A 23,528-nucleotide genomic window follows, 5' to 3' on the forward strand; every position below is an offset into this window, starting at 1 on the left:
AATCAAACATGTGGTGCTACTTGCTGTGGTGGCCAGCTGAAGTATCACCACATGTTTGATTTGGCAGAATAGAAGATAATACATCTTCTAGTAATAGAAGACATTAGATTAATGTGTGCCAAGGTAAAGGCTGAAGTGATTTTCATGTCAGATGCAGTTGCTGAAATCTTACAGGTACAAAGAAAAAAAAAATTCTTTCAAGAACCTGATCCTTCAAGCTTGTTAAAACAAATTAAATTAGAATTTTAAAAAAGTGATAAATCACGTAACACTAGCTCATTCTCAGTGACTTGCAAAGCAATAAAGCAAAAATTGAGGAAAAAAACTTTTTTCTTTTTTTTTTAAATTGATCTACGTGTCACAGAGTGAAATAACTATTTCATCCCCTATGACCCAGTCAGAATTCTGGCTCCTATGTGCCTATGTGTCACACAGATAGCAAACCAGTCAATCTGTCACTCTTACTCCTGATCTCAACTCCTTATTTGTATAAATCACACCAATATTTTTCTTCCATTCAAACCTCACCTGATCACCATGGGCAAGAACAAAGACCTGTTTAAGGACATCAGGGGCAAGATTGTAGACATACACGATTATTAATCTTTTATTTAATCTTGGAAAAAATCTCACTGAGAGTAAAAATCTAATTTCCAAAAGAGACCTGGCACAAGGCTAGAATGGCCAACAAGACCATCAGCAAGAAGCTTGGTCTTGGTGTAACTCATCAGAAATGGAAACACTATAAAATGACCATCAGCTGCCCTTGGTCTGCAGCTCTATGGAAGATCTTGCAGTTCTCGGCATTGCGTATTTTGTTCTCCCTTCCTTTCCACTCTGTTCCTCTCTCTACTTTTACTGTCTCCCTCCCCTGATGCTGATGACATCTTTCCAAAGAGCCTTCTAAGATTTATGCAGGGGCAGGTGAAAACTCACTGGAGCAGGTGGAAAATTCAAGCCAGAGACAGAAGGGCGGATTTAGCATAATACAACAATTCACAACAATGTCTTTCTGGTGAAGAGGTAAGCAAGTACACCTGTCCGCATGCACAATGCTACAGTAAGAAGAGGGAAAAAATCTTTAGAGTCAGTCTCTGACTTTTGTCATGTCTCTTTCTCAGTGTTTCATGTTCCTCCAGGCCTTTTTTTTTCTTGACAAAAAAAGTCCACTATCCACCCACCCCATTTTTTGTTTCTGCCAGGTCTAAATGCAGTTGAAGCCTGCACGCTCACTGTGCAGCCTGAAAAGAACTTCATCCATTCCTTATGGTATTGTGCCATAAATGTCACATCATCCCTAGATACTTACCTACAAATGCTCCTTATGAGAGTTTTTTTTAAACATTCTGACTCAATGTGTTGCAAATTCAGACAGAAAACTGACTGACGAAGCAGCAACAAGTAAGCACTTGGTAATGATGGAAAAACAGCAGCAGTTACAAATAAAAGTATGTTTGTTTGTCTGAGGTAGTTGGGTTCAACGACAAGTATAATTCAGACACGACTCCCTCAAAATGTTACTTTTACAGTGTTCTCATGCACACCCATATCACACAAACACATGCACACACATACTCAGATAGCAAGCCACATGTTGCGTCAGTATTGCACAGTGTCTGTGTGAGTTACAACACGACTCTGAACACCACCAATTATAATCGACCTCAGGACTAATGGGAATGGGAATTAAAACTGACATATAATACCAATGTGTGAATGACAAGGGGTGGGTTTGATGCTCCTATGAGCCATGGTAGCTGAGAACATGCTGGGCATTCAAACCCTGCCAGTGTAAAAGTCCCACCTAGCAATGTATACCTTCTGGTTTATTTTGCCCTCGGTAAGCAAAAACGTATGATTTGGAAATTAATTTCTATTTTACAAAAAAAAAAGAGAAAAAACAAAAACAACAGTGTTTTGGCTAAGAGGTACAAAAGCTTTTTTCAAATTGCAGGCTGTCTTTTAGTTCTGCATTACTAATATGTGACGTGAATGATGCAATCCACAACCATGTCTGAGAGACATGCATGCACAGAGTAGCAATGGTATTTATCTGCTTCACGTGGTGGGCTGCATATGAAGTCAGGGAATTATTTATTTTATTTATTTAACTGATTTGTTCTCAGCCATATTGACAGTTTATCACAGTGGTCTCTTATGTATTTGCCAAAGCAACTGAACAAATACAGCTTTAAGTGAGAGTTTATTTGTACACATGAAGAGAGACTGCAGAGTATTCTTTCTGGAAGACGCAAGTAAGTAATTTCAAGTATGTTATATTATTACTACTTAAAAAAAGGTTTGTGAGTATAAGGATTATAATAAGTGGACAAATTTTACGTTCCATATAGACTCAGCTTTAGATAAATAAGTCGAGTCGTTTAGCATTTCTCAAGCAGGATAGATTAATAAAGTGTGACTTCTACTAAGTGGAGTACAAAGAAAGAGAAAAAGCTGCATTTTATGCACCACTTTTTCAATTTAGGATGTCTGCCTAAATGGTCCTCTGAATATGATATTAAATATAATACATGAATTGCTACATTGCAAAAGTAAGTTCCGTTTTAAAACGATGTGGTTTTTAATGTACCCAGAGATCTTCTGCATTCATATAAATATAATCAGTTTTTATTCAATTGAGAGTTTTATTTGTTTATAGTTTCAGACTTGTGCATGATATGCATAATTCTTTCTGCGAGAGCTTGCAAACTGAATTTCCCCCAGGACAATAAGTGTTATGGTATTCTTGTGCAATAAACTCATAGTCTTGACAAATAACTGTGACAGCAGTTTATAATAATGCTTTTTGCTGACTGCTTCCCTGTTGTGTCCACATTGTTAAAGTCAACATTTTGACTGTTGTATCACTCAATGACATTCATATTCTACTGTCACATCTCTGAATTGGAAAAACAAATACTAAGAGGATTAGAATTGCTATGGTTTTGACACAATTTAATAAACAATGTTTAGCTGCTGTGTATTTATTACAGATGGATGATTGGATTTCAAAGAACTGTGCTGGTATTATTATTATTATTATTATTTTGTGTTTGTCATTGAAAATTTACTTAAATATTCCACAGTAACCAGCTCTGTCGATTTAAGGTTGTTCACTGCACTAAACACACTAATAGCAGTAAACAGCTGACAAAACACATTACTGAACTATAATTCTTCCAGTGTCTAATAATAACTAACTAATAGGAGATATCTTCTTTTTCAGAAGTTAATATACAGTAATTGTGTCACATTCAAAGGCTGGATCTCTCACTAAAGAATTACACAAATTTATTCAGCCTTGGTGGCAAAGCTCCAAAACTTGACATGGTTGACAAATTCAGAAATGAATTTCTTTTCTTTCCAAATACAAGGATACAAATCATATGAGACATAAATTAACATAATGGTTCTGCTGAAACCACACCATGCTCTGTTTGGTGGCTTTTGCATATTAATTGATGTTTTGACCACTTAGTTGTTATTATTCAACATTTTTAGTACTCTGCTAGGTGTTTGAGCATGTAGTACAACTGAATTAAGCATCTTCACTGATTTGATATTATACAACAAATGTCATGGACCTATATACGAAGGCTTTAGAATAAGCAAAGAGGTGGATATTGTGGATGAGACAACGGTCAAAGATTATCAAATGAAAATTGTTACCATCCCTTTTTTCAATCAGATAATCATACTTGCAAAAATGGAAACTATACTTTCAGAATAGTATATGCATTGTTAATAAAGTTGGGGGAACAGGGGAAAAAATGTATTTATTCATAGTCTAGTCAGTTTTCTTTTTAATATTAAACTATACTTTATTAAAGAATAAAAGATAAAAAAAAAAACAAAGCCTACAATCAGCGTAATGGTGCAACAGCTGCGCTACTGACCATGCACAAAAGCAGCATGGTTTCACTTAAGTGTGTGTGTGAAAAATGTGTGTGTATGTGTGCATGCAAGACAGAGAGGACGTTCAAGCACAGCCAGCAACGCTTGAAGCAGAGCAGACATGCAAACAAATGTATTAAGATGGTGATGAGAAGGAAAGGTAACGCCAAAAAATTAACAAAGGGAAGAAAAAAGGGAGGGTGTAGGGCAGGGGACAACCAAAATGAAACAGTGTTTGCGTCGTGTTTATGGTTGTACTGTGACATAACATTGGGAAGAAAATATTCTGCCTATAAAGCAATAATCACCTTCGCTTGGGATGACTAGAATGTACGGCGTTGTTATTTGTCCCCTACCTATTACCACTAAGGCCAAGGGTCGCACGTCCCCGCCGGAAAGCATGAGAAAGAAAGGGAAGAGAGAAAACAAACAACAACAAAAAAGGAAAAGAAAGAAGAAAAAGTCTAAGAAAAAAAGATGTATAGTTGTCTTTCTTCAATTCATCAAGTTTTAGATCTCCCTGGTTTTCAATTGCACAATCTGTCTTGGAGGAGAGAAACTGCAGTGGTGAGAGATAGCACTAGAACCATGAGATCAATACCACTCAGCTGGGATATGACTGGTCTTATTTCTAGGAAATAACCCTCAATGAGCATCTTGACTGGCCCATTACCAGGAAAAGGCCAGAAAGAGGTGATGCTGGTGAGGATGTTTATTACAAAGTAGTTGTCAGTGAATGCAGATATGGTGTTGGCGGTTATCACTGGAGCTTGTTATGTCTGTTAGCCTGGTTTGAAGGGTTAATAAAAACAGGGGAGTGGGAAATGTAAGACGGAAGAAACAAAGTGATGGTTAAAAGAAAATAAATTATGAACTTTGTGGCATGGGAAAGTTGGTGGAGAGACCAATTTTGGCATCTGACTCTAGTTAATACTTTCCTTTATACAGCATTCTAATACAAATACTGTAAAACTACTAAAAGTTTAATGGTAGAATATTTGTTTTGGAAGAGTAAAACTGAGGCAGGTATGCGGCTCTAGTTGTCCCTCCTTTTGTTCTCAAAAGTCACTTGAGCTATTATTGCTTTGTTACCTTTAAATGCTTAATAGCTCACAATGTGGTAGATTAAGGCCTCACAATTTTATTTTTTGCAGTTCAGAAACAACAGAAAGAAAGCAAGTGATGTCACGTACTTATTGTAAATATGCAATAGTGCATGATAAGTGCACATATATTGGATATTAGGTAATGCAGCAAACATAATCATAATTATTTGCAAAATCAGCCATCTGCATTGCCTCAGAACACCAAATAACAGCATATTAATGATACTTCATGTATAAAAATCTTTTTTTTTTGGATTACATATAATTTCACATACTCAAAATAGATTTGTATTATTTTTAAATATATGAAAGACGGCCACAAAGTTAAAAGCATGTCTTTTTCCAAGCACACATACATGCAGACAGACAGAGCGCAGTGTTTAGACACTGTAGACATCCTACCAGAGTACATCTCACTCAAAAAAGAAAAGAAAAAAATGAAAATGGATTAAAAAAAAAAGAATGGTAAAAAAGATAAGAATGTTCATAAAAGAGCAATAAATGTTTTATGTAGACAAAAAAATAATAAGAGAGTTAGAGATACAGAAACAGACAAAGGAGATGTGGAAAAATCAAATCAATGCCTGATGCAGATGAAAAACTAAAACAGATAAAGGAGACGAGGTGAGAGAAAAAATCAATAGCAAGCTGAAAAGCTTTTAAAGCATATTGCCTGGCACATAAATGGGTGTATTTGCCAGAGATGAGCAGCAAATAAAAATGGGAGACATGGGGAAAGCATAACAGAAGAAGATGAAATGGGTTTTGGAGCTAACACTTTAGCCTTCATTCACTGGGTTTAATGAAGGTGGTCAATTGGTATTATAATGGCCCCAATGTTCCACTTTATACCCTTTATACTGCGAATACAATTTGAACATTGAACATTGATGACCAACATGGATGTGGTGTGAGATGCAAAAAGAATAGCATGATGGAGGAAAGTCACAGAAAAGGTGAGTGTGAAAAGGGCTATAAGGATAGAAGAGATGGAGAGAGAATGCTATGCGACAAAATCATGCAAGATAACGTGGATGTGGTATAGGTTTGCCCGGGCTGATGGTTGTGAGTTCACCTTTTCCAGAATAGTGTGCAATCTTCTCATCTTGGCTGATACACTTGTAGCACAACACAATTCTAGGGGGTTGTGTATTCGCACCATTTTTTCTTTAAAATGAACTACTAACAAATTTCAAATTAAAATTACAAATATCTTATCATAATTAATGTGCATGTTGACTATCAATGGAAGGCTGCTCATACCTTTGTTAGCCAAGCGGACACAGTTGATTTTGGTTTCCTGTGGAGAGAGACAGACAGGTTAACTAATTACCTTGTGGTAAAATATACAGTTAATTTTTCAGATACTAGTGTTTTGAATCATGAGGGTAAGGCTTTGTTGAACACATAGGAAAATGGTGGAAAACCCTTTGAAATCTGACTTTTTTCTGAGTATTCTCCAAGGCATAAGTCAAGTTTCGTTTGTTGCAGTATTGAAAAATCATTGGCACTAGCTCTATTCTGTACAGAATGATCAATGGACTGGTTCTTATTTAGCACTTTTATACTATACAACTGAGCACTCAAAGTGCTTTATACAAGGATCAAACCACCCACCTTCCAATTAGTAGACAACCTACTCTACCTCCTGAGCTACACCCACCCCCAAAAACAGAGCAGACAACAATGATTGCAGAGACAGAGACATTAAGTCAGACAAAGCTTGAAAAAGAAAAGCTGAGCTATAGTTGGGCTGTAAACTGGCCTCCAGATACACAGCAACTGTGGTCAAGCTAAAACAACATAAATGCCGCATGTATCAGCCATCCGATGACATTGGCAGGCATTGAGATCAGCTGATGTCCAGAGGCTGCAGTATATCTTGAATTGCAAACTCAGCACCATGTTTTAGAAAACTTTTAGAAAACGTTGAAACAACTGACAAAGAAAAGTGTTAAATCTGAAACAGGAACCAGAAAATCAATCAGGAATCATGCTTTGGAAATTTGTCCACAACAGTTTTAAAAAATGTATTTAAATCATAGTTAACAGACTAAAACAAGGTACCCTCTTTAATATATAGGTTGACTGCATACAGTAACCACTTGCCTGACAGTGCATATATTGCATACACCACGTAATCATTGGTCTTAATCATCAGTAAGATCACAAAACCATGCCACTGGCTTCTCATTTTGTCCAAACACACATGATTGACACATCAATCATACCAGGATCAATATGCTGTACAATTCTTGGTGTTGATTCGAATGGTTTTCCACACATCATATATAAATAAGTGAAAAAAGTACAAAAGTACCTTCATTGGTATTAAACACTCATTTTTCTCAGCATTGTGATGGCCCTAAGCTTTGGCCAGGGCCTACTGTATTTTCCCCTTTGCCCCTCTGTGTTGTCTTCTAGGTTCCTAGTAGGTGGAGTTAATTAGTGTAACTGGGAGCACCTGGCTAGTCTTGCTTGAGCATTTAAGAGTTGTCTGTCTCAGGTTTGACTTTCTTACATCAGTCCTCGGGTTACAGAAGCCTATTGTTGTTGAATATTAAGAACTGGAATAAAGCTGCAGATTAATATTTTGATCTCATAAATGGGTCAACAGACTCACAGAGTCATCAGGGGCAGTCATCATTCCCATAAGATGGGCATAAGTAGAAGAACATCCATTATTTAAGTCTATATGCAGCGGAACTGTGTGCAGTAGTGCTTGCACTGGAGTGGGCAGAGGGTTTGAGAGATAGTAAGATGCTTATATTCAGTGTTTGATACAGTGACAGCCAGTAAGGACTTGGATATGATCTGTGAGATTCTATCAGTTAATTCTTGCTTAAATGAACAGGGCAAAAGTACAACATTGGGTACCAGCACACACAAGAATTAATAGCAATAAAAAGGAAGACAAACAAGGTAGATATTCAAATCAAACCATCCAAGTCAGGGAAAAACAGAGCGGGGAAATAAACTGGCAAAAAAACTGGGATGGTGGAAGTAAAGGGAGTCAGTCATGCATGATACAAAGAAAGGTAGGATAGATAAGGAGCTAGGGCACTAACGAGAAACGTGTGATAATCAGCAGACTTTCAGTTGTACACAGTCGTTTTAATGGGACACTTTTTATTATGGGGAAAAATCCAACTAACTATAGTAATGTGAAACTTGATATATGTTTGTTTGGCTTGGGCTTGGCCATTTTGGTTTGTTAGGTTTTACACTACAAAACACCACATTAATTAATTAATTGCCTTTTGTAAACTTTTGTCCAAATTATGTCTCTCCCATTATTTGTCATAGCTCTTGAGCCAGATGACAACAGAATGTACTGAAGGAATACTCTTATATGATTCTCCAATGAATTTAAATGTGACCCTATAAAAAATACATACATAGTACAATATAAAACTACAGTATACATATCTTGATATTTACAGAAAATAGGGTAGAAGATGTCTCTCAGCCTCTGTCTTTTAAACCAGCACGTTTCATTCCTTTGCTGCCCGTGCCTTTTCCTCTTTTCTTTCTTTTATGATGTGCTGTCATCAGTGCGTGCACCTATCTCACCCACTTGGCCTCTTTCATGTTTTGGCCCATTTGTCTTCATCAAATATAAAGACTACAGCAGCTACCAACACGGAAATGTGTTACCTCAGCATTAAAATCAGTCCTAATGTACATGCTTCTGTACACTCATTTTCATTTTAATTGTGCCATTTTGGGTCTTACTTAGATTACTGTAAACGGTCTTCCTGTAGGAAGAAACAAAATAATTTAAGAAGAAGAGATGCTTTGCAAAGCCTAAAGTTAAGCTAATTTCTGTGCTTAAATACAGAAGAAAAACTCTTTCTTCAAGGTTGCTCTTAGCAGTGGAGTTCAAAAGCAAACAAAAAGCCCACCGCACTGAATGTGACAAGTTTTAATTCATAAACACTCCAAAACATAACATAACAAAGTTAAACATAAGAGAACAAATGGTAGCAGCCTGCACCTCATCTGACCCCTACTCAAAAACATCATTTATATATTCCACTAGATTGGCTTTTTAGATTTAATTATGTGGTCAGGGGCCAAAAGTAAGTCCAGCTCTATTCAAACTACAGTTTGGTATTTGAGGATTTAACACCATTAACTTATATTGTTCATTTTATTGTCATGTTTACAAAGATTTATGAAAGGATACATGCAAGCAAATGATAGATCCTATGAGCATCTTCAAACACACCTGCTTCTACTAAATCTCTGTCTGCTTTCCATCTGTCCATCTGTCTGTCTGAATAATGACTCTCTCAATCCCTGGCTGTTCAACTGCTTTGTTGTCTTATTTATCCGTTTCCCTCATTTGTCTCTGTGCATAATTTGACTGAAGGAACCTGTAGAAAACTGAGAGTGAATTTATGATAAGAGTCACATGTACACACATGGCTTTCAAGAGCAATTAATGTACTCTTCAGTTAATATGTAAAATAGAGGGCAAGAAAAACTGATTCGTAAGACTAAAAAAGGGATTTCACCAGGCCAATACATGTGTGCTAATGACAAAAATCATGCCACTTGCTATTTCTAAAAAAAATGGATGCTGTATCTACTAGAGACTGAACAAATTCCTCAGTGGGGGAAAACAAAACGAGACTTGTTTTTGAAGATATTTTGATTCATGATATGGGACACTAAACTTGTCAAAACATAATTTCATTTATACAGAATATAATGAATACTGAATTTACAGCTGCGTCGCAGCAATGCTCAACATAAAATATTCACAAAGGTAACATAACTTTGTACTAGTCAACGGTGCAATAGACTCAATACTTGAAATGTGCAATTCACTTGTATTTTTATTTTTATTCCTATTTATTCTATTTATCCCCTTCGTATATTTTATTTATATTGTCTCTGTATTTATATATATGTGTGTGTGTATAACTCTGTAACTTCTGTCGGTGCTGTGCTTTTTTGGAAATCGAATTTCCCAGAGGAACCCACCCGAGGGATTAATAAAGTTCTCTTATCTTATCTTATCTTACTTGTAACACATTAACATGGCTCCTCAAAAAAAGAGCTCAATGCTGCTCATTTCTATGATACTGTAATTACACCACAAAAATATATTAGTAGTACTGCTACTGACTACCAAGATTCTAGTATTGTGTGACCCCTTTATTTGCTTGGCATATGAGTTATTATGTTTTTGAAGGTTTGCAACTTACAAGGACATATGTGAGAACCTACACATACCTATTGCCTTGCACTTTAGAAGGATTTATATGTAAGGGAACTAACAGGATATAGGAATCACTTCTGCTATAACCTGAGGTACGCACAGTCCAGACTGGTTCCCAAGAGTTTGCACCTTGGGTCCGCAGACAAGGGGCAGTAAAAGCATAAGACGAAGCATAAGAAATAACCATCCAAAAACGCTACTTCTAAGGCTTCAAAAGTCAATGGGTGACATCCTGGGGGTTTCAAACATCGTTTTTTTAACTGTCTGATTAGGCCTAAAAAGTAACAAATGTTTCAAAATACTTTCTTTCATATGCCTACTCCTCTAAGAGTGAAATGTATCATATGAATGGACACAGTTGGAATACGATCAGTTTCATGAGGACCAATGAATTGTGTTTCTTTATAAACTGACCCTATTGTACCCATTTATGGTCCATTTAGAGGCGTGGTTGTTTTGGATTCACAGTCACTGTGAACAGAAACACGGCCTCCACTTGGCTCATGCTAATGGACTAAGCCTCAGGGGGTTATAAGAAGCGAAGCTAATAAATATAAGGATTTATTGCCCTGACTCTATACAGAGCATTTGGAGACCAGAAGGGGGTTGAGGTGTTTACAATGGAACACAGCATTCATTTCTGTGTGTAGTAGTTAACGTTGTAGAGCCTGACAGGAATACTAAAAGTGCAAGAGAGATGCAGCTGCTGTGTGGGTGAGCTCTCTCTCCATCCATCTATCGTTCCATCTTTGCCAGTCTTTTCCTCTCCTTTTTTCCCCAATTCAATCACAGTTGGTTGGCTCAGTGTTCTAACCGACTGGTAGGATTTTCAATCATGTATGTTTTTTCTGTGACTTCTGGATACTGTGATTAGCTGTTGGAGTTCCCAGGCAACCCCATGTAGCCAGGGTAACAACTTTAAAAAAAAAAAAAATAATGTTACCCTGTCTTTGACACTTTGTTTCTTTTTCTTTTTCCTGAAGCTCATTCTTTTACCAAAAACTCTTGATACTCAGATGAGCAGGCAAACGCATGGGCATGAATTGCTCATGCACAGTATATGCTTCCATTGTTTAATTTGAAAAATGGCTGTTTAATGAATAGAATCTTAATAAGTCTATCACAAATGCAAACTTAGACATATGTACGTGCAAAAATTCCTACACACTTACCCACAAGCCAAACGTACGAAAGTGTGTGAGCCTTAGTCATACACCAGCACACAGAAAAAATGCATTTAGGGATTTCTGAGTCATCTGAGTGCATCTTGATTGACACTGACTGTCAGTTGGTAAAACTTCCTCTGTCTCTCTCCTACACTCTCCAAAAACTGCACTCTGAGGCTTGCTTGGTGCGTGTGCGTGTGTGACGTTGATTGTCAGAGCATCTTGGCCAACCCCTGAGGCTTTTTACTTGTCAAGAAAGGTGTATTTCTGCATTTCTCACACTGCAGAAGGGCATGTTTTTCCATGTTTGTCACACTTTCCTTTTGTTTTGTGCCATTTCCCACCCCATTTCTCCTTGCATTCTACTTCCTCCTCCTTTACCATTTTCTTCAAATACTTCCACCTTCCCTGACTCCAGAATCTCCAAAATCCTTCACCTCCTTTTGTCCTCCCATGAATTTCTTCCAAATTTCCCATCCTGTTTTTTATCCATTTTATCCACGGATCATTTTATGTATGTTGACAAGTAAATCTTGGTTAGACCTTTCTCAGTCGCCCTTCTTTAAACCTATTACTTCAGGTAGCTCTGTGTATATTATCTTTCAGACACATTTAATCTTTTTTCAGACTTTTGTCCTGCTTCTATATTAAAAAATTAACAACACTAGGTGTGATCTTTCAACCTTTCTAAACCTCTCCTTAATCTCTTTAGTTACTTTTCATTTGCAACTAGAAACTTTAATATATTGTTGGTTGTTATTTGCTCAGAGGCAACGTGCATACTCAATTAATAAAATACCCCACTTAAGGATTTCATTTGGGTCACAGGGAGGTGATCAAAATGGATAACCGTGCTCACATTCTCGTTTCTGCTTGTGTACATCTTTAAAAAGAAAACTTGGTTAAGTATAGATTGTGGTTTTGGTTAAATGCTAATGAACACACTGGGTCAAAAGTATTTTTTTCCAGTAACCAAACTCATGACAGTTCCGCTCATATCAGTTTTTATCTTTATTGACTTCCATCTTTGCCTCTAGTATTATATCTTGTTTAATGTCTCTTTTACTCTTTTTAGATTGCTATTACCCCTCCCACAATTCTCTCTCTTTCCCTACTCCCAAACCACTCTTGCTCTTACTTCTCTTACTTATTGCCCTAGGCATTTATTCTTGTGTGTGTGTATGGGTGGGTGGGCGACGCGTGTGCTCGTGTGGCAACGCACAACATGGAGACGTCGAGATTGCCTAGTAGCTTTAATGTGCAGAGCTAACTGGCACAGTGACAGGAGATGAGAGACTGGCATCAGACTGATGTTACCTCTGGGAGAATCAAGCCCAAAAGAAAGCAGGGAAACAGGTGGTTGCTGAAGAGAAGGAGGAAAAGCAGTGGGGATAAGGGGGTGAGCAACAGATGAGCATGAAGGGTTAAATCAGAGAAAACATTTGTCATAAGCATAGAGGAAGTCAGATGGAGATGGAGAGAATTTAGGAAAGGGAGGAAGAAGATTAAAAAAAGAATTTGATTGTTTTTATTAGATGAAAGAGAAAAAAACAGCAGTGAGCAATGAAGAGATGGAGAGTGGGTGGATTGAGAGAACAATTTCTTCTAAATGTCCTCAAGAGATATGGTAGAAAAAAAAGAAGGAAAACGATTGCGGATAGACATTCTCCTTGATAGACAGGTGGAGCTCAGAGGGGGAGAAAAAAGTAGTAGGATTATCCAAGGCAGGCAGAGAATGAGAAACAGACTTTCATCCATGGGATCAAACTACGACAAATGAGCCAAGTCCTCTAAAATGTAAATGAGGAGTTTCTTTCCAATATGAGACATCTACTGCTGCAGAAAAAAAGTGACACCTACACTACGAAATGACTGACAGCAAAGAAATTAAACAAATCACAGGACTTTGTGAGGACTACAGATAACTTAAATCCTTGATTGACAAACTATCACTTTCACATATTATTACTAAATGCAATTTACAGAATACATTAAATAAATACTGACTGTCTTCTTTCTGCACCAATGTGGCTCTGCAGTCATTTCAGAGCGGATGAAAATGTCCACAGTGAATCTGCTGGCTAGATCTGAGTAGCAAGCATGGCTCCAAAAAAAATAACAACTGACTCAAGACCTGGATTTTTGTGTGTGTGTGTGATGTCTGTCTGCACATGACCCTGTGTGCGTGGGTGTGTGAGAAAGGTGATGTGCCCTTCAAAAAGTCCAGTTGTGTTCAACCTATTTTCATTCACCGTGTTCAGGAGTCCTGTGTCCTATATGTAATGTATGTTGTGGAACAATATGATTACTCTTGCCACTTTAGGATTTCACTATTATCCACATTAATAATTATCTTTGGAGGTTTTGACTCCTTGATTTTACTCACCTCAGATCCCTGAAATATACTGTATGTAACCCTGGTTAGTTAAAAAGAGACTGTTGCACAGCAATGCAGTCACAAAATATCAAAGATTTGTGCCTGAAATTAAAATGTTTTAATTCAATTAATTTTTAATTGTATGATGCCAAATCACAACAAAAGTCGACTCATGTATTATATAGTGTATGTAGTAATGTAGTAATAACGACTGACTTTTCCTTTTGACATGTAATTCAAATGGTTTGATCAGACTGCAGTAAAGTCCATCATTTTAAATCTTACTTATTTAACATTTATCTGACATTTTTCTGTCTGGGAAAGTAAAATCGATAGACCACCCTGGTTGTTGCAATCACTTGAAATTTAAAAGAGAAGTATAATCAGGTAAAAAACAAAAAAATCATGCTTTATGAACACGTGTCTATTTCTATGCCTGATTTCCTTATCAAATCATCTTGTTTAAGGCGACTACACAGGTGCGCTTGCATTTTTATTTCCGTTTTAACCACTAAGCACCCACACAATGCCCCAATTCATCATCTAAACAAACCTGAAACTGATTGGATTGACTGAAATCCAATCAAATAAGGAACTCTGATTTGACTGGATTTGGGGTCTGTACATACAGGTGTGCAAAGCACACACGATACACAAAAGTGGGGCACACGAGCGAGTATTTACACTTTTAAATGAATACTCATCTGCTCACAGTCACACTTGTTCAGTCATGCAAGAATTCCCCCCCCTACACACACCCGCTTGCACACAGCCTTTCTCCATATGACTGCATTGTGGGAAATCTGCTTTCTGGAGGAGGATATTACATCACAACAGTCAGCCAGCTCACCCGGCTTCGCTCTCCAAACTGAGTTACCGTGGTTACAGCGTTGGAAAATTAAAATAACCCCCACAGGAGTTCAGAGTAGTATGGAAATTCAAAAGCCAAGTTGAAGTTGTGAATGAGTTATGAGAAGGACACGGGTGGCGGGAGGTGGGCGAGGTGTTGTTGTATTCGCAGACAGTATAATTACCAGACAAAAAGGGCAGCAAACAGACATCAACAGCTGAATGCTAGGAGTGGGGATTCCCAGAGGGAGTTGTAATTGTGTTCTTTTATATTAATTATTTATTTATTCTGATAAGCAAACACATAACCTTCAGTATATTAAACTACAGGCTTGAGAAGTCACGCAAGACGCCCATAACATAATGTATTCTAACTTCAATCACTTGCTGTCACATTAATGACTTAGGAACAGAATTGTTGGCCCTTTTTTTAAATAATCTGCTGAGATGGAGAAATAATATTTTTGTTTTTACTTTTGCTTTTGCTTGCCAAAGAATGGTTTTAAAGTTGCTGTTTTTTTAAAATTATTTTTTATGACAAATAAAAATAAGATAATCCTGGTAAAGCTTCATATCAAATTTGTTACACCATGTGTTGTGCGCCTCAAAAGTCACTATTATTCCCGTTATTAATGACATGACAATAAACCCACAATGTAAACTAATCTAATTTGTCTAATTACTTTTAAATAAAATCTAATATGGCCAAATGGGAAATATGAACATGCCACTTCCTGTTACAATGGGTACTTCTGGAGAGTTGAGACTCACCCCATTGGCTCTGCTCATTGCCTGGTAGTAGATGCTGTAGCTCTTGGCAGGTGACAGCGGAGGGTTCCAGAAACCACCATAGCTCTTGTTGTCCCCCACAGTGAAGGGCTGTACCACCGTGAGGCTGGACGGTGGTAATTCAGCAGCAATGTAATAGGGTGAGTCCAAGATGGAGGCATTGCGGAAGCTCACTGGGACAGAAAAACACTCGGGGGCTTCAGAAGCGGCACGGCGGGTCTTGGACTTGCGCACCTCCTTCACAACAAGCTGGTAGGAGCTGGAAAAATAAATGATGTCTTTAAAAGTAGTGCCTTATGTTGTTTACTGAAACAGGAACAAATCTACTTATCACTAGCTAAAGCAATACTTATGAGGAGATGGTTTACGTGGCAACGACAACAGCCAGAGTTTTTGAAAAGAATAAAAAATTAATCACAATAAACTGACAATATTTCAACTGTTATTTGTCCAGTTAGTACAGTAGAGACAGACTTTGTTTTGAAATAGGGACATAACACATAAAACTGACAACTCTACTTCAACTTTACTATCCCCTGTAGCTCACAGAGTGCTTTAAATTCATTATTACAATGAAAGCATTAGCAGAAGAGGCCCGAGGTCTGCTATGAGGGGGAAAAAAATTCACAAAATCCCAAACTAACCATTAAAAAGGCGTATAATTTGTTATAAGGGTCACTTATTTCTGAACGACAGATATACTTTAGAAGCTAAACTTCAAACAAAGTTCCTGGCAAATCATTTCCTGTGCTGATTCAGCACCCCAGTACAGCTTAAAGGAAGAAAATACGTGTGTGTGTGTATGTGTGTGTGTGTGTGTGTGTGTGTGTGTGTGTGTGTATATAAGAGAACGGTGAGGGTAGAAATGAATGGATCTTTTTCAAAGTCCAAACGTGTCTCCTCTTGCCTTATATTCTTTATGTGTACATCAATAGCACGTGTGTGTGTGCATGCTCTCTAACAGGTGCGCATTTACCTGTATGTGCTTTGGCAGGTGTGCTTGTGCTTGTGTGTATTTTAACACATGTGTAGTGGGGTGTTTATATACTTGAATGAACATCTATCTTTGTGCAGTGGAGCTGCTTTCATGTGTATGTGTGTTTCCATTACACTCTGAGAGGCTTCATGAATGGCTGAGGGCTCCTTTAGCGGTCAGGACAAACGCAGCGGCCCTCCGCAATTACCTCCGTCCTCCACGCCAAGAACTCACTTCACAATTATACGCAATTAGGGAAATGTATGTTTCTGTGAAGGGGGCCGCGGCCAATTATCCCCTGTTCCCGTTTGGCAGCTTTCATAAAAGATAATTGCTGATGACCAAAGATGAGTCCCTCTCTCTCTCCCTTACTGTCACTCTCTTTGCTGTTTCTGCCTTTCTGGTAAAATATCCATTTCAAACTAATGGCTTTCAGAGACTGCACAAGGGATGAAGCAGGGGCCTAGCACAAGGAGCGGATAGGGAATTGTGTATGTGTGGGTCTGTGTCGAGCGCTTGGGAGCCCTTATATGTGTGTGTGCTTCTGTTGTAACTATCCATGTCTTTGAATACATATCCATAGGTGTGTGTACGTGTGTTATTGTACCTTTACTCTGTTTGTGAGATGTTACACCTTTACAGCTTGAACATTTAGAGTAAGGGGATTTTCTGAGACTGGTGGATGGCTGTGTGATTATTAGGCAACATAAAGCGAGTGAATTCGAAAAGTGAAGAAATCACTGTGTGTGTATGTGTGTTCTTTGGGGGGTTTTTGTTTGTTTTTTTCCCTCAAATAGACAGCTGTTACTGTCACTGTTAAAACTTGGTTTTAAGCTTTAAAGTTGAAGTTTACAGTTAAGGCTTGAAATAAATATATCTCATCAGTACCAATGAAAAGTTTGTTCAGACCTTCCACTGGTACTGTATACTTCTAGAAAGTGTTTTGCTGAGGCTTGCAGACATGTTTTTTGTCATGCACTCTGATGAATGGAGCATGTATGTATGAATATATTGGCAAGTAAAACTGAGAGATTTTTGAGAGTTATTTTCTTCATGTTCCTGTTTTGGAGCAACTATATTATGTGGATGTCATTTTGTGTCACACTGAAGTAATATTTCTTCCAGCCAAGCCACTCTATCATGGCAACACCACCCACCAATGTCAGTGGTTTTGCACAGCAGGACAATGCACTGTTCACTTTGCAAAATCTCATCAAGACATGTTGAAGGAATGTAACAGAATCCATGATGCTTAGCCAACCTCGAGACTCAGGATGCCCGAGAACAAGCCAGATCCATAGAAGTCTAAATCTTAACCCGCTGGGCTCAAATAATCTATAATGTGCTACTGTCATATACCACAGGACAACCTCAGAGATTCCATGACAGGCCCAGCAGCTGTTTTAGCAGCATGAAGGAGACCTACACAATATTAAGCACTGGATTTTAATCAACTGGTGCATATCTGCACTGACAGTCACTGTAAACATTTACAATGGTTTCCGTTTGTGTGCATTTATGTGAAAGTGAACTTGTAGGCACCTGAGCATGCAGCCTGATGTGTGTGTCTTATGAGTGTGTGTCTCAACAGCTGCTTCGCTTTACAGAGCCTTTTCGAGAAAAAAAAAATCTTATCTAACCTCCTAAATTTCAGATGCTCTGATCTGCAGGATGAATAAGAAAACAATTGCAGCAAAAACATTTGTGTGCACATTAACAAACAGATGCCTTTTTTTCCTGCTTCCACACGTACATCTGTTGGCACTTAAAATATGTAATACTTGCACCAAACACACATAATAAGCAAACACATTAATGGGCTTTTCTCTAGTTGATAAACACATGAAGATGGTAGCGATGAGGGTGCGGCCTAATTCAACATGAGATATATTTGCCATCTGCGGGTGATTAATGATGAGATATGATAAGGGATTTACAAAAATTAATGCTAAACCACTGACCTACACTCACATTTCACAAATCCATTTCCCAAAATCTAAATTGAAGTGATATATATTCTCCACACAGCATTGTCGAAGCTCTATTTCCCTAAAGGCGAGCGAGAATAATGTTCTCCCCTGCACCAATTAAATGGATGAGATCACATGTTCAAAGTGAACTTTTAATTAAAAACATGCTGGCTGAAAAAATGAGAAAAGGAAAAGAAATAAATTAGCTGGGTGCCTTCACTCGCTGCTTTGTTTTGAAGTGAATACAGTGGACTGGTGACTGGGAAAATAAAACCTGTGTGTGCCTGATAAAAGCATTCTAAGGGATTTTACAGAACATGCAAATACAATCTATTTATTGGAGAAGTCATTTGCAAAGATGTTCTTGCACCACAAACGTTGTGATTTCTCCGGTTGCTAGACAAGCCGCACAATCTGCTGCTGACTATGGCAAACTGCTAGAGACCAAAGCAATCAAAAGATTTTTGATTGGATACCTCTTTGCAACCAATGACCAGTGACTGTCAGCAACCTCCAGCAACCACTGCAGCATTCACTCTTCCTTAGTGATCAGCAGGTGCCACTGGCCTGTCTGAATGAGGCTCATATAGTCAATTTCACTGACAGTTAGCAACTTGCAGCCACCAGATTACACACTTTTTCCCTTGTGTCTCATGGTTGCCACTGACTGGTCACAAGGCCTGTTTATCCGGGGCCTTAAGAGACATGTGGGTGCTGTTTGTCCTGTTTGACTTTTTGTTGAATGTTGATAAAACTAAGAATTAGCATTAATTACATTTTGTGTTAAATGTGTCTTTTAGTTAACCAAAACTGGTAGTGTCAGCAAAGTACAGACACACTTTGTGAGCCAAGCTAAAAACCCACTCCAAGTGTTAGTTTATGCTGAGGCTTTTTTTCTTTTATACTGTTTAGTCCTTGTTTTCACATGTATGGTATAAATTAATAACACCATCAATATCTATGTATACGACTATGAATACGGTGTTTTCTGTACAATATGCTCAATAAAATCCAAATTTCCATTTCCTTATGTTAAGAATTTGATGGCTGAAACCTTAAATTAAAGCAAAGTTTCAAGTAACCAGCTAAAGTATCAGACACTTGGGCCTGCAATGTCCAGTAGAAGTTGCAATTCCACTAGTGAATAGCCAAAAAGTTACAAAAAGCAAAATGAGTAATGGCAAAATGTTTCACTGACAAATTTAAAAAAAAAAAATCATTCTCTGAATTCCTTTGCATACAAATTAGACTTATATGTGTGAGTAACTGCAATGGCTCTAAAAGGGCCCTGAAGGAAGACCAAAAGAACATGGATGGAAAAAAGTAGGGGGGGTAATGAAAAGGAGGTAGATGGGATGCTGGGAGGAAAAATGTGAGTAGGACAGCAGAGGATAGTAAAAGAAACTCTATGAAAAAGAAACTAAAATTTTGTTAAGGAATGTTAAGAAATTACCTGATAGGTGCTCCGCGGGACTGGGCAGGTTTCAGCAGGATAGTGATGGTTGTCTCGGTCTCATTAAGTGGAGACTCTGACTCATACTCTGGCATCATGGGGGCTGAAAAGGTTTAACAAATTTAAATTTTAAAGCAGGTTACCGTACACGGACAATTTTATTGGCCAGCATAATTTAAAAAGCTCTGGGTTGTGGTCAGTCATTTGGTAGAGCACATTTTGAGTCCTTATACCTTTCTTAAAAAGACACTGAAATTAAGTTAACCTGTTTGAGCCATGTCATAGTTTTGTTATTCTCAGAAAAAAACCCACCGGATGTTAATCTGTCTTGAAATGAAAGACCTTTTTAATTAGCTGCCCTCCAGGAAGCCTTTAATGAAAATAATTAAGTAACATGACAAGTTCAAAATAAGACAGTTTTATAAGGTTTAAATAATTTTCTAAAAACATGGCTGATTTGTCCCTTCGTGGTAAAAGTTGTGACCTGAAGCTAATGCAACTCAAAATGTCTCGTTACAAAACAAATGAAAACTTTTCTGATCATTGGTGTTTATATAACACTTTTATTTATCTATCAGATGAAATTAAGGCTAAAACAATTTCACAAGTATAAATATAGTAAATGTCTAGAACAAAATATGCAGATTTATTAGCATTGTACGTGAATTCTGGTAACTTTAGCATACTATACATTAGTATACTGACATTTTACATGAATTGTAACAGTACATGGTTTTTGTTTTGGACTGTAAAACTTTATGTGACAAGGCCAAAGCAATCATGCAATCTGATGCCTGTGGGATCATGTCTCTTTGGACTGTCAAACAATGGAGCAAAGAGGTCCACATAAAGATACATGTGCTTTGCCCATCAACGATTCACGCCCAGAGCCAGCACATAGGAGGTACAGTTCTTACACATGATGAATAAAATATGAGATCTTTTAAAAACTGTAAATATGATAAATGTCAAGAAAAAAGTACAAGGATGTGTAATTCTACTATACTGACATATATTTGTATACCGAGATGTTACAAGCATTGTGACAGTGCATGATTTGTCATTTTTGGGTTTTTCTTCCTGTTTAATAAATAATAGACGGAGCATCTAACTTTATGGGGCAAGGCCATGCAATCTGATGCCTGTGGGATCAATCCTCTTTCGACTATCGAACATTGGAATAATGATGCCCACACAAAGACAGATGACCTTTGCCCTTGACTCATTCATGCCTGCAGTGAACATATTGGAGACACTGATCTTTGTAGCATGCTCATACACATGTACAAGACCCTAGCAAAGAAGATATATCCCTGTTTGGATATATCTTTGACCTATGCATCTCAGACTGATGGATTGTCTGTACGAGAGACTGTGCCCTATTGAACAAGAAACCAATATCTCAAAAGGGTTTGACTGCAATTTGAAACAAGTGAACATGCTAGCTGACCAACAATCATCCTCCTTCTAATGACACATGTTTTAGAAATAGCGATACATCCCAAAACCAATCCCAAAAGTAACTCTGTACAAAGGGTTTGTAAAGGTATAAAATCACAGAAATACAATATGTTTCTTGACTTACATGCACACCAACAGTGCTTTGCAAGATATTACCAGAAAGGCATTCTAGTACCTTTGTGGTAGTATACAAATACATTTTTTTTATGGTCTCGCCTTTAAAGGGTTAATGTAACTATTAAATGTAACTTGAATAAAAAAAGAAGTCTAAAAAAACCCAACCTTTGAGGTCTACTTCTTCGTCACTGACAAAGACGGACGGGCATATGGCAAAGCCAGCTATGTTTCCTCTGAGTCAACAATGGAAGAAAAAACGCACCCTCCCATGTGTATGTCGAATCCCTGATTTAAAACATGTAAATGCTAAATTGCTATGAAATGTTCTGTTTTTTTAACATCACAGTATATCTCAACCAGAATGACATTATCAGGATGTATAAAGGTAAAGAAGAAGTAGATGTAAGCTTCACCGCCGAGGGCTTCACAGCTATTCTATTACACTCAAATTTTAATTTCACATCTGTCATGCCCTCATACTGGAGGTGCAGCATATAAATGTCTGAGTAGAACATCAACACTTTTTTCCCTGATTGGTATGGCATTCAGGTTATTAGCATGAATCCTACCCCCGCCACTCTGTCCATCTATCTCTATGTGTCTGCAGCATTTAATTTAAATCTCTACATCATGTAGCTCCTGAACGAGATAATAAAGATTGGTGATGGCGTGACATTTGAAAGAAGACACATCTGTTATGTGTGGAGGCACCACATTTCCTTTTTGTTCCTCTTGGCAATGTGTTGTTAAGTTTTGAAAGGATGATGGAAGAACAGAGGCTCGGTGGAAAGGTCACACTAAAAATCACTGTAGGTGTTGACAGATAGGACAACACTTAAAACATACTGTTAACACATTACGCATTCATCTTCTAGATCAGTCAGGACTTCATCGTGTACAGCAGCACTGTGACAAGGATTCAGTGGTATATTCGCATTTGACTTTAAGCCACAAACCCACATTTTGTTTTGTTTTTTATATTATAGGGAATAGAAGTGACGTGTATACTGTCAACACATGGTAGCGTATATTGTAGTTTACTGTATTATTGTTGGGTTGTATTATTGTAGGGTTTTTACTATACAATATAAAGAGCTTAAAGCAACTGCTGTTGTGATTTGGCGCTATATCAATAAAACCGAATGGAATTGAACTAAGTTGAATAGTGTCGTTAACAGAAAACAATTTCAGGCCACATTTTTTATAAACCACACTGCTTTTTTTAGTAAAAGAGTGGACACTTGTTGTGGCACTTAACAGACTCCAGGACTGAATACAGATAAGTGAAGTGGTTTGAATACAGAGCCTCTTTTGAAACAAAGTGAAAGCACAAGATCTATGTATGCTAGTCAACTATGTAATGAGACTGACAAATGTGGAAGTGACAAGCTTTCAGTGAAATACCGAGTGGTTTATATTTCTAAATGTTCATATTTTACTCTGCAGCTTTTGTATTCATTCCTAAATTAAAATTATTCTCAGTAATGCGATACTTATTCAGAGTTCCTTCTCTATAAAGTTGACTTGTAACCATAAGAGTTTATCGGTTTAGCACAAACTTACAGGGAGTGTCTCCTCAGAGCTTTCTGTTTTCTTTTGTTTTTTCAAAGGTCACAACTGCCTCAATGAGGTCTAACTAGCTAAACAAACCACAAAGGAGAGACAATCCAGTAAAAGATTTGTAAAGGGCTTACAGGAGAATTGTTGGAAAAAAAAAGGCAAAATGTGAAATCAGAAAGGCACACAGAGAGATTTAGATAACAAAGAATGAGCTGAAGGGTTTTATTTAGCATCAGTCATTCTGTCATTTGGGCATCACAGCATAGCCTTCTCTAAACAGTTGAAATGATAATGTTCTCTCATTCAAGAATAAAGAGCTGTATTAACATATGAGGGCACTTCACAATTCTTGCCACAAAAGTTGATTGTTTTTCCTTTTTTTGTGCAGCGACTGACATTTTCTGTGGACCAAGGCTGGTGACACAAACAGGGGGATACAAAGCCAGATGGGAGAACAACCAAATGGTCATTCAGACAAAGAGAGACACAAATTAAAACGCTTATTTATAGTGCAACTGACTGACATATCAGCACACAGGCTGTCTAATAAACACGCTTTTACTGTCTGTATGTGGTATTA

General features: G+C 37.6%; 1 protein-coding gene across 11 annotated transcripts in view; it reads right to left on the bottom strand.

Annotated features, from left to right (window-relative positions):
* The window catches only part of ptprt (protein tyrosine phosphatase receptor type T), a 311,416-nt gene that overhangs the window by 111,559 nt on the left and 176,329 nt on the right, over positions 1–23,528 (bottom strand). For 5 of the 11 annotated variants that reach the window (XM_086293062.1, XM_086293059.1, XM_086293058.1 and 2 more), the window contains exons 13-16: positions 19,811–19,913; positions 15,394–15,670; positions 6,264–6,300; positions 4,203–4,259 (exon numbers count right to left, since the gene is read on the bottom strand). In XM_086293062.1, the coding sequence (XP_086149188.1) occupies positions 4,203–4,259; positions 6,264–6,300; positions 15,394–15,670; positions 19,811–19,913 (474 nt within the window). The remainder of the gene's footprint in view (positions 1–4,202; positions 4,260–6,263; positions 6,301–15,393; positions 15,671–19,810; positions 19,914–23,528) is intronic. The other 6 variants (XM_086293067.1, XM_086293065.1, XM_086293066.1 and 3 more) reach the window with 2 other exon arrangements.

Source organism: Aulonocara sp. 'chitande type north' Nkhata Bay, linkage group LG5 (assembly GCF_057382095.1).
Source record: "Aulonocara sp. 'chitande type north' Nkhata Bay isolate Kocher_YH1m ecotype deep benthic linkage group LG5, A_spYH_male_GT1.1, whole genome shotgun sequence".
Taxonomy (NCBI): domain Eukaryota; kingdom Metazoa; phylum Chordata; class Actinopteri; order Cichliformes; family Cichlidae; genus Aulonocara; species Aulonocara sp. 'chitande type north' Nkhata Bay.